This window comes from Anarhichas minor, unplaced genomic scaffold, assembly GCF_050575085.1.
Source record: "Anarhichas minor isolate MPS153535 unplaced genomic scaffold, ASM5057508v1 ptg000026l, whole genome shotgun sequence".
Classification (NCBI taxonomy): Eukaryota; Metazoa; Chordata; class Actinopteri; order Perciformes; family Anarhichadidae; genus Anarhichas; species Anarhichas minor.
In genome coordinates, this window is record NW_027466472.1 from 13,840,208 (window position 1) to 13,857,943 (window position 17,736).

At 43.3% G+C, this 17,736-nt stretch overlaps 1 protein-coding gene across 1 annotated transcript; it reads left to right on the plus strand.

The window, feature by feature from the left end:
• The first annotated feature begins 356 nt into the window (after positions 1–356).
• tsr1 (TSR1 ribosome maturation factor) lies at positions 357–8,276 on the plus strand. Its single transcript, XM_076099866.1, has 15 exons — positions 357–517; positions 1,327–1,430; positions 1,516–1,744; positions 2,044–2,178; positions 2,337–2,791; positions 3,201–3,345; positions 3,925–4,112; positions 5,622–5,848; positions 5,976–6,135; positions 6,230–6,340; positions 6,479–6,611; positions 7,298–7,414; positions 7,567–7,707; positions 7,816–7,890; positions 7,990–8,276. Exons 1-15 carry the CDS (start codon positions 391–393, stop codon positions 8,166–8,168), a joined length of 2,526 nt encoding a protein of 841 aa, XP_075955981.1. The 5' UTR covers positions 357–390; the 3' UTR covers positions 8,169–8,276.
• The last annotated feature ends 9,460 nt before the right edge of the window (positions 8,277–17,736 follow it).

Here is a 17,736-nt window from a genome sequence, read left to right on the forward strand (position 1 = left end):
AATATTTGTGATCAGATTTATTTTATAGATCGTATTGAGAAAATAAACTTTTTGATTTGAAAACTTTTTTTCCTCTCATAACTTTTCTGTGACTGTAATCTCTAGCATACATATACTTTCTGTAATATATTGTAATTTAATGTAGCTCATCTATAGAATATGTTAAGGTGTCATTTTAATTTATTTAGGTTTTATGCAATAAATTCAGTAGTATAATTGCAGTATTAATTCATGCAAATTTATGTCGGAAATGCATCCCACAAACCTTATGTTCACGTCATCGTGACCCAGGCTTTTGTTTTGAAAAGAAAACCTCTCCGGAGAGCCTGAGGACACGCCTCTGTCATGACGCCATCACGAGTGCGGAAGTGAATCGCCTGACTTTCCCTCATGGTGAAAATGGTTGCGAATGAGGAAAAACAACAGGGCCACCGAGCCGGCATTTATAAACAGAAAAATAAAGGTCACAAACATGGCAAGCACCGGACGAAAGGGGAAGTTGAGAGAGAAAACAAAGGTAAGCCATGTTCCGTTATACGGTGTAACTGCTACGGCTAGCTTGTTGCTGTGGCCACGGCTCCGCAGACACACGTGTTTTCCACTGGATTTTGGATGGCATCAGTTCAGTAGAACATGTGTAAATCAACTCTATACATGTGTAAGAAATTGCGTAAAGACGCCCGTCCGCATGCCGTTGGTAACGAGCTGCTGGTGTACATCCAACTCCAGGTGACCCATGACCTTTTTTAAAAGCACATGGGACCAATCAGGGCCACCAGATATCGCAGGACAGCAGCTGTCCTATTCTATTAATCGGCGTGTTTTTTTAGACCTAATTTTAAGTGGTTGTATCATACAACAACATACACAATTGAGAACCTATTTCAAATGTATAGCTCAAGGGAATAGTAACACACTGCAAATATGAAATATCCCTTCTCATGTAAAAATATTATATTTACTAGTTAAGAGAGGTGTTGATTGATCTCTGTGGTAATTTTTGAGGTGATACATTGTTAAATAATTTTTGTGTCAATGATAATGTAATAATTGTAATGATAAAACAAAGTATTGCCTCAAAAATTATCCATCAAATAATTTGCACAGAACCAAACGGGTGTTTTTTTTGATATGTTGTCCATCTAGCTGCAAATATATTATAGACATCAATCATAACTTCAATAGTCAACAGACAGCCATGTCAATATCTTCTTCACACGCTGTTCCGAAAGGACACATTGAAACCAAACAGCAGTTCAAATATTGAATCATAAAACTACGAAACTCTAAATGTTCAACATAATGATAAATCCTTGTGTCTCTCAGGGAGAGTGTCAGTGACGGCCCTTACCAAGAAGCAGAGGAAGGAGCACAAGAGGATGGACAGAAGGCACAAAGCCAACCAGATACGCAGGAATAAGAAAGACATGGTAATTTTTTTTTCTTCACCTAAAGAATAGTCTTTGGATTCCTGATTGGTGCTGCAGAGCGTCCCTTTCTCTTGTCTTTTTTTAGGTCCTGACAGAGAAGCGACGTCTAGGCACCAGGGACGGTCCTCCACATTTGGTCGCTGTGTTGTCACTCCATGCCGGAGTGGATGCTGGTGCGGTTACCAAACTGCTACGTGGGGAGGGCGCTGGGGGTGTCGTACATCAGGAGCGCTGCGTCAGTGGCGTCACTGACAGTTTTGGGCTGCTTCTGCCTCGTTTCAAGCAACGGTTCACCTTTCTCAGCCACAGCACGGGTAAGTATTGAGTGATGCCGAACAGTTGCTTTGAAAAGACTCAACTGAAGTGGAATAGATTGAGTTATAATGCAGGTGATTCTTATATGAATAATATTTTGGACCGTTTTTATAAATGAAATGTGTTCATTAGGCTTTCAAAGAATGCAAAACAACATAAAAAGCACTTTTTTAACACCAATTTAAAACAAGTATTTATAGCTTGTTCCATGTTATAGGCCTTTGCTGTACTATTTTGTCTTTGCTTTGGACATCATGTTGTCCCATTCTTAAGCTTCTCTTATGGTTTCTTTGGACAGCTGACATACACTCCCTGCTGGATGTGGCAAAGATTGCAGATAGCCTTGTATTTGTGCTGGACTCTGCTGAAGCTTGGGACAGCTATGGAGACTACTGTCTCTCCTGCCTCTTTGCCCAGGGCCTCCCCAGCCATGGTGGGTAGAAACCTTGAACACACTGCTGGAGCTTTTAGACTCTTCCATTCACATTGGGAAAGATTGTTGTTGCATCAGATTTATGCATAATTTCAGATTGTTATGGTGTACATTTTCTAAGCGCTTGTCTCTCTGTTGCTAATTTCCCCCCCTTGTAGCACTGGTGTGTCAGGGTGTGTCTGATCTTCCCGTGAAGAAGAGGGTTGAGTCCAGGAAAGCTCTGTCTAAGATCACAGAGATCCGTTTCCCTGATGCCCGTCTCTTCCCTCTGGATTCGGAGCAGGATGCCACTCTGCTTCTCAGACACATCGGCACTCAGAGACGGAGAAAGCTCGGTTTCCGCTCCCGACGATCCCATCTTTTGGCTCAGCATGTCACTTTTACGGCCAACAGCCCCGCTGAGGGGACAAGTGGTGGACCCACCGGCCTGGGCACCCTCTGCGTCTCAGGGTACGTCCGTGGCCGTCCTCTACAAGTCGACAGACTGGTGCACATCAGCGGACACGGAGACTTTCAGCTCAGTCAGATTGATGCTCCAGCAGACCCTCTTCCCCTCATCTTAACAACAGCCAGACCAGCAAAGTCTGGCAAGGCAGGAGATGTTGACATGCTGGTAGGTGAAGAGACTTGAAACATCCCAGTGAATAGGAAGTCAGAAAACTATTTTTGTCAATGTCATATTTCTGTTGCATAATAATGGAGTGCACACATTCTTACTATGCAGCACTGACAACATTTAAATCAGTCATGGTATTGATTACTTGAGGATATACCAGTATCAGATTTTCAAATAGTTTAATGAATGAAAATAGTGTCAGACTGGAACAATTGAAGAATGCAAAACACTCTGGTGTCCTTAAAAATAATAAGTAATGTTAATGTCACACAATAAAAGTGATGGAACATCCAAAAAACACTGGTATGGTCCTTGAATGGACTTTTAACAGTTTGTTTAGATTGTTTTGTGCATTTAGTTTAATCTTAACTTTCCCATTTACCTCGGTCATCTGTGTTTCCCACAGGATGGAGGTGGCGATGAGGCTCCAGTGCGGGTCCTCATGAAAGCCGACCCATCCTGCAGGGAGAGTCTGCTGGCAGAAGCCATTGTGGACCCCATGGATGGAGAGCAGACGTGGCCGACGGAAAGCGAGCTTTTGGAAGCTGAAGGTGCAGAAGCAGAATGTACACATGATAGCATTTTGAGATGATAAACAATCTCTAAGATGAGGATTAGATATTGTTCAGTGTATCGGTTGAGGCCTCGTTTGCTGGAGTTGGAGCAATCCTGTTGCACCGGGATCGACATCAAATCATAACTGTGAGAGGCGTCACCCAGGCAGCCTTCAAGGGACCAGAAATAATCGTAGTGAAGACATTTTGTACAACTGATACGTGTTTGCCACATATCCATTGATTACAGTTTTATTGTTTGAAATGATCCGACATCTTGGGGTCAGTTTGATAGATCAAAACAGATTTGAAAGATAAACACGACCAGGGAGTCCAGAAGACAACTTACATGGCTGTCATGTTACCTTCAGTTAGCTGAAAGCAAAGTGAAACTGTACACTGCAATATGTTGGCTGCCGACTTTTACCGTTCACGACTTAAGATAATTTCCGACAACCAGAAATGATTTGTGTGCTAAACTGCTTTTTGTTATTAAATGTGGTTAGTTTTCATATAAAATCCAACCTGCAAGACAGGTCTCTGAAGGCCTCTTTGATGTTTCTCTCCGCTGTGTAGAGGCCAGGAAGACCAAACGTGTGATGAAGGTCCCTAAAGGAACATCAGACTACCAGGCCTCGTGGATCGTTGATGAAGACGAGGAGGAGAATGGAGAGATAGACGAAGAAAGCAGTGAAGAGGATGATGATGATGACGACATGTTGGACGAGGCCATGGACGGAGAGGATGAGGACATTCACTCTCAGGTACTTATTTACTCTTTAATTATTTAGCATTTGAAGCCTTTATCACACACAGGGGAGAGTTGACTGGCAACAAAGGTCTCCAAAGGTCGGACTTGAATTGGGGATGTGGGGTTTCCGGTCGGTGCCGTAAAGGCTACAAAAGCTGCGCCAGTTAAAATAGAAGTGCTCCGTGAAAATGTAATAATTCTCAATTATCTATCGGTTAGAAGTCCAGGGTCCAGATACAACGGTGCCTGGGTCCGGACTCGGTCCGCCTATTAGTGACCCCCGGTGTAGATCTTCTGGAGGATGATTAGGACAGTAATCTGTGTGGCGTAGCGATGAAGTCTGCGTGTCGGTGGTTCCGGGGCTGAAGCGGTGCATACGTGACCCACGGTCAGTGCACCTCGTAACTGAGAGGCACTGTTTGTTTTCTCAGTGTCTGTCTCTGGCCTGTAGTGCCAGGCTGCTCACCACAACAATAGTGTTTGGAGCAGGGGTCCCGAGAGAAGCCTCCTGTCTTCCTGTCCTGTGAACAGAACTTCCTGTCTGGACGAAAGGAGGGGTCGACCATTTATTTATTTCCAGCTCTGCTTGAAAAGAAGTCGGGAAAACTCTCCTTATCCAAAGGTTTCATTATGGTCTGTGATTGTTATTAGCATGTGTTTGATGTCACAGTTAACGCACATGGATACGTATTTGGGAGAGGGTAACAATAGGGGAATGGGTACTTCAAATGATAATGATGATTATTATTATTATTATTATTGCAGCAGGGATGTTGGAAAGGTTGTGAATCCGCCGCATGCTGAGTGCTTTCCCCTCATGTGTCTGGCTGTGCCTGTAATTTGCCAGTTGAGGGAGCACTTTAAAGCACGTCCTCTTTGATGATTCATTTCCTCATACACATATATTGCCAACGGAAGTTGAATTTCTAGATATTTTAAGAGTCAATGTCTGGAAACACTGTAGACAGTCGTTTGTAGACACACTGGAGGCACCGAAGGCACACAATTTAAATATATGCAAACCAGGGGTTCCCATAGTTTGAATTCTGGCAACCCCTTATCACATTCACACATACCGACTAAAAACACTGTTCTTATTGTAGCTGGGTGAGCCCTGTTTATGTTTGGCTGCAATACAATTTCTATACTTAGAATCTCTTTGACTGCACTTGTGTTCCCAACATGTGCGTCTGGTCATTGTTTGTAAAGTATTACGGCTGCAGTTTAGGAAATGGGGAGGCAAAAAGCTGAGTTAGAACGAAGTTGTGTTTGTAATAGAGGAGTGCAACAACCACAACAATAGTATTCCTGACACAGAACATGAAGAGAATAGTAGAGAAACCTGTTCATCCATGGATCTTCAAAAGGATTGAACATTAAAATCTTTGAGGTAATGGCTCATAGTTTTAACAGGGGAAGTCTCTAGCAGCGCTGGTCATCTCTGAGATGTCTGCCTCCACCCCAAAACATGAGAAGCTATTTCATATATTGAAGCAATTTGTACTGTATGCTCTCTGCTCAGGAGCCAGGTTCAGGCTGTGCCTCAGAAGAAGAAGAAGAAGAAGAGGAAGAAGACGAGGAGGAGGAAGAGTTGTGCGCCACAGAGCGAACTGGAGCAGACCAACGCTACGATGAGCACATTGATGTGGCTGCAGAAGAAGAAGGCCTGAAACGCTACCGCGAGGCTCGAGCCAACGAATTGTTTCCAGACGAGGTGGACACACCCCTCGACATGGCAGCTAGAATCAGGTGCGTTCCGACCGATAGATATTTAAGTGTTGTGATTGTGAGTTCAGGTTCGAAGGGAAACTAATTCTGCCAGAGTTTTCTTTCTGCAGTTTGATCATTGCCACACTTCATTCCGTCCTCTGTCTAGGTTCCAGCGCTATAGAGGCCTAAAAAGTTTCCGCTCCTCGCCCTGGGACCCCATGGAGAACTTGCCCCTCAACTACTCCCGCATCTTCCAGTTCCAGAGCTTTGAACGCACTCGCCGCCGCATACTGGCCGAGGCCGCAGCTGAGGAAGAGGGAGCCATGGTAAACTAATAATGGGGCTGTCTTCATCTGTAAATGCTTTTTAGTTGATCTTAGATTCGTGGCGGCACTGACTCTGCTGTCCCTTCTGTTTCAGGTTGGCTGGTATGTTACGCTGCACATCAACGATGTGCCTTTTTCTGTGATGGAGAGTGTCGAGTCCGGCAGACCTCTGATGATGGTGTCTCTCATGCCCCATGAACAGAAGGTCTGATCCCCTGTTTTGACATCCGAAAGCCTCTCTGTCTGGATTTATAACTGTCCATTTAAAACAAAGTCACACTAGCAGTACAGTATTATTGTTATTGATTTTTCTGACCTCATCATTTTCCCCTTCTGTGCACAGATGTCAGTGATGCACCTCTTGGTGAGGAGACACCCCAGCAATACAGAGCCGATCAAATCTAAAGAGGAGCTGGTGTTCCACTGTGGATTTCGGAGGTTCAGGGCATCTCCTATCTTCTCTCAGCACACTTCAGGTAGAACACCTGTTCATAGAGCCAACATGCCGTTAAGCATACTCCTATTTCAACCTTATTCTCTTCTTAATGGCACAATAGCTTTTTTAAAATTGCCCCAAGACATGCCTTAGCAGAACTGAGAGCAATAAATGACTCTTATTTACACAAAGTCAATTTAAAAAAAAATGACTGACTACTACATATTACGGGTTCACTCACACCAGCATTAACAAACATTACATTTTGTCAAAAAAATCTATGGAACTGATGCAACGGAGGCAAACTAGCAACAACCTCCAGTAGCCACAGACCATCAAATCACTACGTCACCAAGCACCACCAATTGTGCAAAACCACTCGGATAAATGTTGCTGTTGTGACTGGATTTCAACATTTGATTGTAATGATTTTAATTTTGATAGGACACCAAACCCCCAAGAAGCTAGAGGATGATGAACATGATTTTGGTGTAATAGAAATGTAGTGATGCCCAGTGGACAGTCGCATAAAAGGCAGTGGCTTACTTGATTTTCTGGTTGTAGGACATTGTCCCAATGCAAAGCCAATTATTTGTTGTTTGGTAGCATTCTAGATTTGCTGTCACTTCTATTAAAATATATATATCAGCAAAATGATTGTCGAAGCAGGTGGTCTGAAACAGAGACTGGATATACAGCAGTAACTTAATTATTGCTCTTCTCTAGCTGACAAGCATAAGATGGAGCGCTTCCTCAGGCCAGATGCCCCCACCGTGGTGTCGGTGTACGCTCCCATTACCTTCCCCCCTGCAGGAGTCCTGCTCTTCAAACAAAAGAATGACGGTGAGATGAAACGTTCTGTGTAATGAAAATAAGTAGATGTCATCTGCCTTCATTTTAAACTTTTGCCCATCCGTTCTGTTGTCTTGTTTTTATTTGATTGACTTGAGCTAATTCTGTACTGGTATTGTGTTCCTGTTACTGTGTCTCTCTAGGCATCCAGGACTTGGTGGCTACAGGCAGCCTGCTCAGTTGTGACCCTCAGCGTGTTACGCTGAAGAGGATAGTGGTGAGCGGACACCCGTTCAAAATTAACCGCCGCTCTGCAGTTGTCCGTTACATGTTCTTCAACCGGGGTAAGAGAATGTTCACATACTTAAAAAAAAAAAAACTATGACAACAGAATATCACATACGGTTTGACTTCTCTATGGTTTACTGTCCTTTTGTTTCTTCCTGTGACAGACGATATCATGTGGTTCAAGCCTGTGGAGCTGCGCACAAAGTGGGGTCGAAGAGGCCACATCAAGGAGACGTTGGGTGAGGAAATTTAAATATATACGAAACTCTGTGTCAGCAGTGTCTTTAAGCAATGTCTGTTATCTGTATAATTCTGACTGCCGTGTTCTATCTCCTCAGGAACACATGGCCACATGAAGTGTGTATTTGACAATCAGATGCGCTCACAGGACACTATCCTCATGAATTTGTACAAGAGAGTGTATCCTCGCTGGACATATGACCCCTATGTGCCCTTATCGTTACCCTGGGTCAAGAGAGTGGCCACTGTGGAGATGGACGACTTGGACATGGAGTAGTGGAGGGACTACATGACATGTATTAACATAGATACTGAACATCATTGTGATCGCATGACCTTTTCAGAAAGTGTAATGTGTATTAAACGTAACTATTTTAATCCAAAATATCTCCTTGATGATTGTTGTTTATCTTGAGCCATCTTGTTGCACTTTGCTGTGAAGCCTCTAGCTTGCTGCTGAGTGTGTTTCGGCCACTAGATGGCAGTGATGAATAAGTGAATAAGTATCCATAGAGCTACTTCACTACTTTGTTGAGCAACTCTCTCATCTTTAAAACGGGTCAAATATGAGTGACAGACACTGAACAGATAGCTGTGTATGTGTTGAGTACTTTATGATTAAATAAATTGCTAGAGCTAGAACATTAGTCATGTTCCAAGCTCATTGCAATGGCAACTCTTTGAAGTCGTGCAGATGTGGCTTAAGCTTACAGTCGCACTTTAATGCACTTACTGTGACGAAAATCATAAAGACAATGTTATCTGAGGGGTACTACTTTTCAAAATGAATACATGTTATTCCTGTGTTCTAAGACAGTCCAAAAATATTAGTAAGAACCGAACAACTCTAAATCTGAGTGCTAAAACTCTAATTTGTGACATCATCAGGTGTGAAGTGTGGATCTGCAACAATGAATTGTGAAAGATGTTAAAAGATGACACAGAGCACCAAGGGGAGTTTTCTTCACAACTTAAAGACTTTATAGTCGATGACATCCCACACTTGAGACACTGTCTGGCTTTCAGAGAGAGTAGTTCATGTTCACTGATATTGATTGAACTTTCCTATTCCATGGAAATAGTATTGGAATTACTAATTTAGGTGGTTTTCCCCTTTCATCGTGGAAAAAGAACTCCCAAGTTGCACTTTCAAGCGATAAATCCTTCTTCATAATAACTCGATGCGTGACTTATGGCCTTTTAAGATTTTGACAAATTGCAGCTGGCTCGTTCATTTATTTATATAATATTTTATCACAAACATGCCTCAGTGGACTTAATGAAAAAAACGAATTAATCACCAGTGTCTGCATGAATGTAATACAGTATGAAACAAATATTCAGCACAAAATACTTGACATCTTAACCCCTTTTTAGGCTGACGGATTCTGGCCATCCTGCACAATATGATACACAAGAAGAGGGAGACTGTCACATCCTTATCATTGATGTAAGGTGAAAAACATTTTCGCTAATGGAAATGAAGAAAATAGCTATAATTTAGCCTTCATGATGTTTTGAATGACAAAGAGACATTTTTTTTTATCTCACATTGGAGCAAACCATACAAATCGCCAGGATCCATAAATGAAAAACAGCTAATACACACATCCAAATGCATGCATAAGCACATTTATATACATCCTCAGCTGGAAATCACGACTCAACACACACACAAATGGTGATGACAATAACCGCTACCACTTGTGGAAAAGTTCTGGTAGAGCCATACCAGAACGACATCGGTTTGAGGGCAAGAGAGGTTCTTTAACAACAATTATTGTCCAAACACACTCATGATACACTTTCGTGTACACTGTGATTCATTGATACAATTTACAAATGGTGTGCCAAATTTGTAGGAACATTTTAAATTGATTGTACTTTGCTTACTAACAGCAGTATACACCCCTTTCCACACACACACACACACCCTGCTCTCTCACTGGCCCTGACCTGAAGCTTCCTTTTCAGCTCTCGTCAAAACACACACACGCACGCACGCACGCACGCACGCACGCACGCACGCACGCACGCACAGACCATAACCTCTCTGTTGCTTTCAAACTGAAGCTGAAATGCTTTGTGTCCTTCCCTGCTCCATGCTTCCTTTGCGTAGGAATACACTGATTTATGAATTGCAGTATTTATCATAAAGCTGAGCTCTTGCATGCTTGCAGCAACATGATTCATCCTTGGGCTGTGTTGGGACTGCACCACAGAGGCATGCCAATATGTCTGGGAAACCTGAAGGTGAAGACTTTTGGACGGAGAGGAGAACGTGATCCAAGAAACGGAGGGGAGCAAAAGTTCACTGTGTGCAAAAGTCGAAGAGAAAAGATAATACAATCGAGAAAGACGAATGTCTCTATTGCCCATGGGGGGCAAGCTGGGAGCTCTGGACAGTTTTGTGGTAACACTCAATTTATTTCCTATTTTCCTATTTTTTTGTACATGTATTATTAAGGCAAGGGCAGAGTAACAGTGATGTGTTGAACACATCTTCTTAAGGCCGAGGGGAGGGGTGTTCTGCTGGCCGGCAGTTCATGGCAAGGGGAGGGGGAATTCAATACCCCCTTGATGGAGAATGCTCTTAAAGTAAAACATGTACAAAAGAGTTTAGATGCGCACACTACATTTTTTCCCTGACACTATCAATTTGAAACAGATAAACATTGAGCTGTTTAGGGACCAACTGCGACGTGGTAAGGCTGAATCCAGCCCATAAGTGAAGTGTGTGTTTGGCACAGGCCACCGTCAGAAGACATGAATGCTGGTGACTTAGCGCTGTTTGGATCAGGAATGTCTTGTGGTTCCCAGTTCACTGCCACCACACTTAGTTGGCTCCCACTGAAGATATAATGGGTGAGAGATTTTTCCATTGGCTGTGGATGAAGAAACGGAAGGAGAGAAAAGGGGGCAGTGAGGGAGAGAGAGATAAGGGAAGAGCCAGTTGATGTTCAGCATGAATAATACCAGAAGTGGTGGGAGGAAGTCAGTCAAAGGAATGCAAAAAGGGGGGATGCATAGAATTTGGAAATTAAAATAAAAAGTTAGTGGGTGAGAGAGAGAGAGACGGAGTGAAATGGAGGAGTGTGAGAGTCGAAGGCGGTGTGGGCGAGGGAATAGGAGAGCGAGAGTGGCTGGCGTTTATGGATTGCAGATGTGGCGCTATGGGGTTTTGGCAGGGGCCATGCGCGCCTGAATCCTGCACCGGCTGGGTGGCACCGGGGTGAGAGGGAGGTCACTGCACCGCAGCACACAGCCCATAAAACACTGAGAGTAGTGGGGGAGAGGAGAGAGAGAGTAGGCCTCAAACACACACTAACCCAGGACTGCAGGGCAGCAAGGGTGAGCATGCACAGGCATACCCAAACACCCTGCATATAGGTTGAGTCAGGCTACCGATAAAGCCGTAGGCTAATGCATGCGAGTTAAGTGGAGAGCTGATGAGCTTATCTCATATTTAATAAGGAGGAACCCTCTGTAGACACCTCCCCCAGCCTTGAAAAATCACACCATCTTCACTGTTCAAAGGACTTTTTCCACCTCTGTGTGTATAAATCCTCAATTTATTACCAGTGCTTTTGACAAGATTACAAAAGAGAAGAAAGCCGGCCACGCGTAAAGCAACAATGTTAATCTAGTATCTGTACTCTTTCCATTCTCATCAGTCCACATCTTCCTTGGGAAGTAACAGTGAATTGTGGAATAAAGTTACCAGAAATGCTCTTGGTCAAACGCACAGATACAATACAAACAATACAACGCCAGTGTCCCGATGCTGGAGGATGAACAATTCACTGCAGCAATTTGCAGTCAACTGCTCAGAGGCCAGCGAGTGTTTGATTGTTGACAGAGTTAAGAGCGTTGTTCGCAATGTCGGCGCACAAAGGGATTTGAATAGCCAAACTTCTGCTTCTAATCAGATTTCTTACATTTAAAGTACCAATGTCTCTCCCCAGCATCTTTTGATGGTCCACTGTACATTAAGATCCCAAATCTGGCATCAAGCACGCAATGGAAATGATAATCTCTTTGTTTGTTTGTAGAACAATTCCCTGCAGTAGAATTCCCTGCACAAACAATGCAGTTGTAAAACTCAATGCTTGCAGGTGGCAGGTGTGACTGTTTAAACTGTATCCGTTTCTACTTTACTAGTCTGTAGGGGGGCAACATTGGCATGTCTACATCTGCAGATCTCAACTTCTACTGTTGTGACTTTCCTCTCCTATACGTGGCACATATTTGCATGCACTCATAGAGATAGTGCTTGTTCCAAATTAGTTCCATGCAGTGCTTTGCATATAAAAAGTACGATACAATTGTATTTACTGTAGGTGACTGAAATGTAAAAAAACGCAGTTAAGTATGGTACTTGAGTCTTAGTAGTTTCTTTTCAACCCTTTTTCAGAAAACTATTGGTTTTGTTGCAACATAAAACCAAATGACAGCATCAGTATCATATTGTAAAACAAACTTTAACAGGCTCAAGTGTTTCTGGAAATATGATGCTTTGCCCATAAAAACCTTTGAGGAACATCCCATGCACTCTCCTGTTTATGTAGGTGCTGCCTGACAGTACTTTCGTATTAGGTCAGCTCTGTTTTTCTCTTTCTTTTGTGATATCCTTCCTTCCCTCTCTTGTTCCCCCTTCTCTCCCCCTTAGCCTGGTCCTGACTCCCTGGTTCCTGGGGCCTGGCCAAGGCGTGTGTCCCTGGAGGAGCCAGAGAGGAGATGGAGAGAGAGGGGGCAGCAAGGGGGTGCAGAGACCGGCTCCAAAACCACAGCTGCAGCAGCCTCTCCTCTCTCCTCTCTCCTACTTTCCTCTCCTCTAATGACTTCCCTCCTTTGCCTGGCACCCTCCCCAGCTCTGCCATTAATCAGAGGAGATGGGTATTCTGGTGCATGTGCGTTTGTGTGTGAAGGAGAGAGATGCTGACTGTGTGAGTGTTTATGCGTATCTCTGCTTGTGCTGATAGAGAGCTGGATGGGTCCGTAGTGATGGTATGGAGACCAGGATCTCACACAAAGCTGCAGAGTTCACCCAGAGAACAAAAGCAGGAGGGAGGGAGGGAGGGAGGTTGACAGACATAAAGCCTGGTGAGCAGATTGGGACTGCCAGTGACTAAAAAGGAAGAAGTAGACAGATGAGCTGAAGACATTTTTAAGCATCCCGGGATGAGACCAAGACATCCAAACCTTATTTGCAACTTACTGAAATCGATCTAATCTGACATTTTTGGAGAAAAGTGTTGCAACGGCACCTGCACACAAGTGTCAACGAAGCACAATAGGGAAAGTTCATGACTTCACATATTAACAAATGACATCACGGTTTGCTTCGAGGTGCATGCTGCCTCTCTACTCGCCCACCTTTAGCCCCTCATTATCCAGGTGGGAATTAGAAAATGGGAATAAAAAATAAGATACAAATTTTCAACCTGCTTTGCTCTCACCCCCCAACGGGCCTCACAGAGTGCCTTTCTGCTGACATCACTGCACAGAGACCTGGCAAGCCAATCTCTCCCCTGCTCTACCATTCCCCTCTCCCTGCTTCCTGCCCTGATGATGTCACACACCATATGGTTTTCAGCAGTATCAAGCCGGAAAAGAGATTTAGTCAGCGGAGAGGAGAAGGAGAGAAAAGGAGGAGGGCTGGAACGGGGCGCAGGTCGGACACAGAAAACAAAAGCTTTCGCTCTTCCCCTTGTGTATACTGTGAGTGGAAGGTATAGAGAGCGAGGCGAGGGGGGCGAGAGGGGAATGGCTGCACTGTGTGAGGCTAATGAGGAGAGACCAGGGAGCAGAGACCGTGCATTGGACAGCCATGTGCTGCACAGACGGCCGCTGGACTGGCCTCTACACATTTATACAGAGTCACATACCCACACTGTAGAGCAAGAGAAGGGAGGACTAAGCGAACAAGGCCATGCTGGTAAACACGGTTGACGTGTGCATTGCTTGACCTTTATCTCATTAAAAGATGTTGTACTTGCTAAAGGGTCATTTTCTTGTCTCATTTCATGTTATTGCAGATATTTGAGCTGCGATCAGTTGCCAAAAACTTAAGCAATATTTCTATGTCAACAATGGATCTCATATATATAAAAGCCTGACTCACTGCAGCTTTACGAAGCGTTTTAGCATCTTTCAAGTCATTGTTTTGCTTCTCTGGTCGCAGCTTTTGGTTCAGTCTTGCTGCTCTCACCAGCATCGTTTTTGGACACAGCAAGAAGTTGTTTTCAGCAAAAAAGTCTCTACAAACCAACTATAGACTACCTGCTCTGCTCCAAACAGTACACAGACAAGGTTGACAACTAGCTCGTGAACATAGTGGAGCATTTAGCTGCTGATGAGCCAGATAGTTTCCTCAGGAGGTGATGGAGATCAAACCACAGAAGGAGAGTGAACATTGGACTTACATTCACCAGGTGGCCAGAAACACGACTCCAGTTCGCCATATGAACTCAAAAGGTGATGATATCAGTCAGTGTTGTGTTTACAGCTTCTTATAGTCAGGAGTTTGTTATAGTCAAAGTTAAAAGTTCATTCGTGACCTTGGAAACAGCAGTTGACACAACAATCTCAACACACCTGGGCAGCTTCATCAGCTGAGGAAGATTCTGTGATACGATCAAAAGCTCCAGAAGAGCTACTAATTGGACCTTGTAAGATTGTTTTGTCAGCTGATAACAGTATTTTCTATACTCACAGTAATCACCGTATCCCTCTGCTATGAAAAGTCAAGTTGCACAACTTCAGCATTATGTGAGTGTTCTCAAAACCAGAAACTATTTTGCATGTAGACATATTGGCCGTTGCGAAAAAAAAAAAAAAAAAAATCAAGTATTTCTGATCTGGCTCTAATCATGGCGCGATAATTGTCCATCACCAGCAGATGGGCGAACGAGAATAGCCACCGAACGCGCACAACAGCTCTGCACATTCAAATGACATGCCTTGCACGCCTGTGCTCTAAAGCTGTCGCAAAACTGCTGATTACGATGAATTAAGAGAGGTCTGTGTGTAAATGTTGAGCCTATATACGGTTCAATTTTTGGTGGTGAAGGGAATCCGGAGCTGGAGGGGTGTGTGTCTGGTATGGTGGGGCGGTCACAGCAAGCATCTGGAGATTTGTGTGGCCATGTCCACTGGAAGGGAAGACACAAAAAAAGGAAAGAGGGATGATTGATGAGAATGAAAGAAAGAGGGGAGAGCAAAAAAGGCCTTGTGTGAGTAGTCGAGAAAAGTGCGGGACATTACACCTAGAGGGTCTGTTCCGAGGTGCTAAGATTACTTTTCGACTGTCCTGTCTATCGTCCAGTCTCGCTCTGTCTCTGTGATGGCAGACAGAAAAGGAGCAATATACTAAGGTGATTGCAATACTCGTCACTCGAAACCTAAATTGAAACGAGGTGGTTGTGGCCTTGGAGACATGGTGACCCTGCAGCATATCTGTTCACAGATGTTTGATAAAGTTGGCTGCAGTCATTCAAAAATATTCAGCGCCTCATTGTGTTTCCATATCCGACCCACAAAGCCTCTGCAAGACATATATCACATGTAAAACCTGCAATGCTCACACTTGGAGAGATGGTGGGAAAGGTGTGTGATTTAGAGGGTGACAGCAGACTGTTAGGGGATTTCGCGGTCCAGCCTGCCTTATCTCCAGCTCTGGTTCCTCACCGAGTGTTGGCCTTTGGGGAAGTAGACACGTCTCTGGGATGGGCTCCCTGAGCTGTGTTTGGAGCTTGGCGCTCGCAGCTTTAATTTAATCATTGCTTACAACCAGCAATTTGAAGGCTTTTTTCTCAGTTCATTAAAAGTTCAGCATTTCAGGTTTGCTGCGCTCCAGATCACGGTATGTGAAACCGTGTTTTGACAGGCTGGAGTTTAATGTCCAGCGCAGGCCTCTGGAGGCTGATTGATTAGTGAGATAAAGTTTCTCTGGGAAGACAACAGCTGTACCCAGAGAAACACAAAGAAACTGAAATTAAGTTTTTATAGCGTCATACTTTAAAAAACAACTCATAAACGTAAACTATATAAAATATACTTTACATGCCAACGTTAACATATCAAAACTATTTTACCTGCTTTTAACCCATACTTAAGTATCCTAGCTGTGTGCTGGTTTTGCTATCAAACACCACGTCTATGTGTCTGGTCCTCGGGAGCTATCATTCTTGGCTGTAACCCCTCCTTGCGTGTTGTTATGGAGGTCCAAGCAACGTGTGGCCTGAAAGTTTGTTATTTATTGGTCATGATGCTTTTGTAAACTACTCACAGTCTAGGCTTTGACCCTTGGACCCTATGAAGTCAGAATGCCATGTGACATTGTTTGAATTGAGTAAAGGTATGTTGTCGCACTCAATTAATTCCCCCCTGTTATTATGAGGCTATTGCAGGCATATGGAGTGCCAAATACACCAAAAACCTCACAGATTTCCCAGATTAAAATGCAAACTTTCAAGACAAACCTTAAATCTGAATAGGTGTAATCCATCATATATCTTGATGGCAATTATTCACATCAAATATAATAATCAGATAAATACAAGGGGCATAAAAATGTAAATTGAAACAAAAAAGAAATCAACCTTTGTTAAGACATGACCTGACACACAGCATAATGATAGCACTATGTGTTCCCTTAAGTGGAAAAAACTATTTCGGACCATGAATCGAAACACGCTGTCACATCCTTGATAGAACGTCTCCATTCTCCCGCACAGCTCTGCTTACCTCTGTCTGGGAGGTTATCAACAGTTCATCATGGGAACATGGAAGTGAGAGACAATACCTTCCTCCACTCTAATGGGATCTTGGGGTGGCTCGGATCGCTTCAATGAAACACCAGCACCATGAACTCGGATCATTTCAGACTTTACGAGATTGTCAGCTGCTGTTGTGATCAAAACAAACATAAATAGGCCTCAGGCCGGTTAGTGTTTTCACTGGAGCACATAGGCTGTCTGTTGATGACCTAAGCGATGGTGAAATAAGTAGTTTCATCAATTTCAATCTGCGCTCTTTCAAACACCTCAGGATGGCTCTGAAAAGACATGAAGGGATAATAACAGACAGGCCTGTCTGACATAATCCGTCCAAATACAGCAGATTAAATACGTGTTAGAATTAATGTTTGTAGAAAGCGAAGGACTCCTGCCACAGTGTATAAAACAAATCTAGGAAATGTACTTTTTTGGAGACACTAAAGTCTGAGTAGCAATAGAATCAGCATTATATAAATTGAAATAATCCAGCCTTTTTAAGTGATGGCTATAATTTATTATTATTATTATTTTGCATGAAAGGTTGGAGTGCAATTGATTCAGAGACAGTCCTTTTTATTAGACTACAACTTTTAAGTTTATTTTTTTGAGGTACTTGTAATTTACTAAAGAAATTTATGGTGCTCTACTCTGCAACATGTCCGAGGGAAATATTGTACTCCACTATATCTATCCAACAGCTTTAGTTCAACTGTTTAGTTTTTTTCAAATTAAAATTTTACACACTTACATATAATCAACCAAAATGATATGATGCAACCATGCAGTGTATAAAATCAGCCCCTAAGTGCAATCTTTAACACATAGCTGGCATGTAAATGCATTAATAATAAAGATACAACTATATAACATTGGTAGGGGTTGACGCCTTATAGTTTACTGTATGTTTTTTATATGGTGCTCCCAAAATAGTGGTCATGGCGTACCTACATTTGAATCCCCCCCTCCACAGCATGTTCTCCTTGATAACACCAATAGGACTCGCTACCGCCAAGTTCCCCCATTGGGTGTCGCTGTGCGCGTAAAGTCTCCTCCGGCAGGTTTGGT

What these genes read in the sequence shown, in the direction of transcription:
- tsr1 (XM_076099866.1), top strand. Translation starts at nt 391, where the DNA reads ATGGTGAAAATGGTTGCGAATGAGGAAAAACAACAGGGCCACCGAGCC. An exon ending in CGAGCTTTTGGAAGCTGAAG is followed by an intron (nt 3,346 to 3,924) that starts GTGCAGAAGCAG and finishes TCCGCTGTGTAG; the next exon opens with AGGCCAGGAAGACCAAACGT. An exon ending in CTTCTCTCAGCACACTTCAG is followed by an intron (nt 6,612 to 7,297) that starts GTAGAACACCTG and finishes GCTCTTCTCTAG; the next exon opens with CTGACAAGCATAAGATGGAG.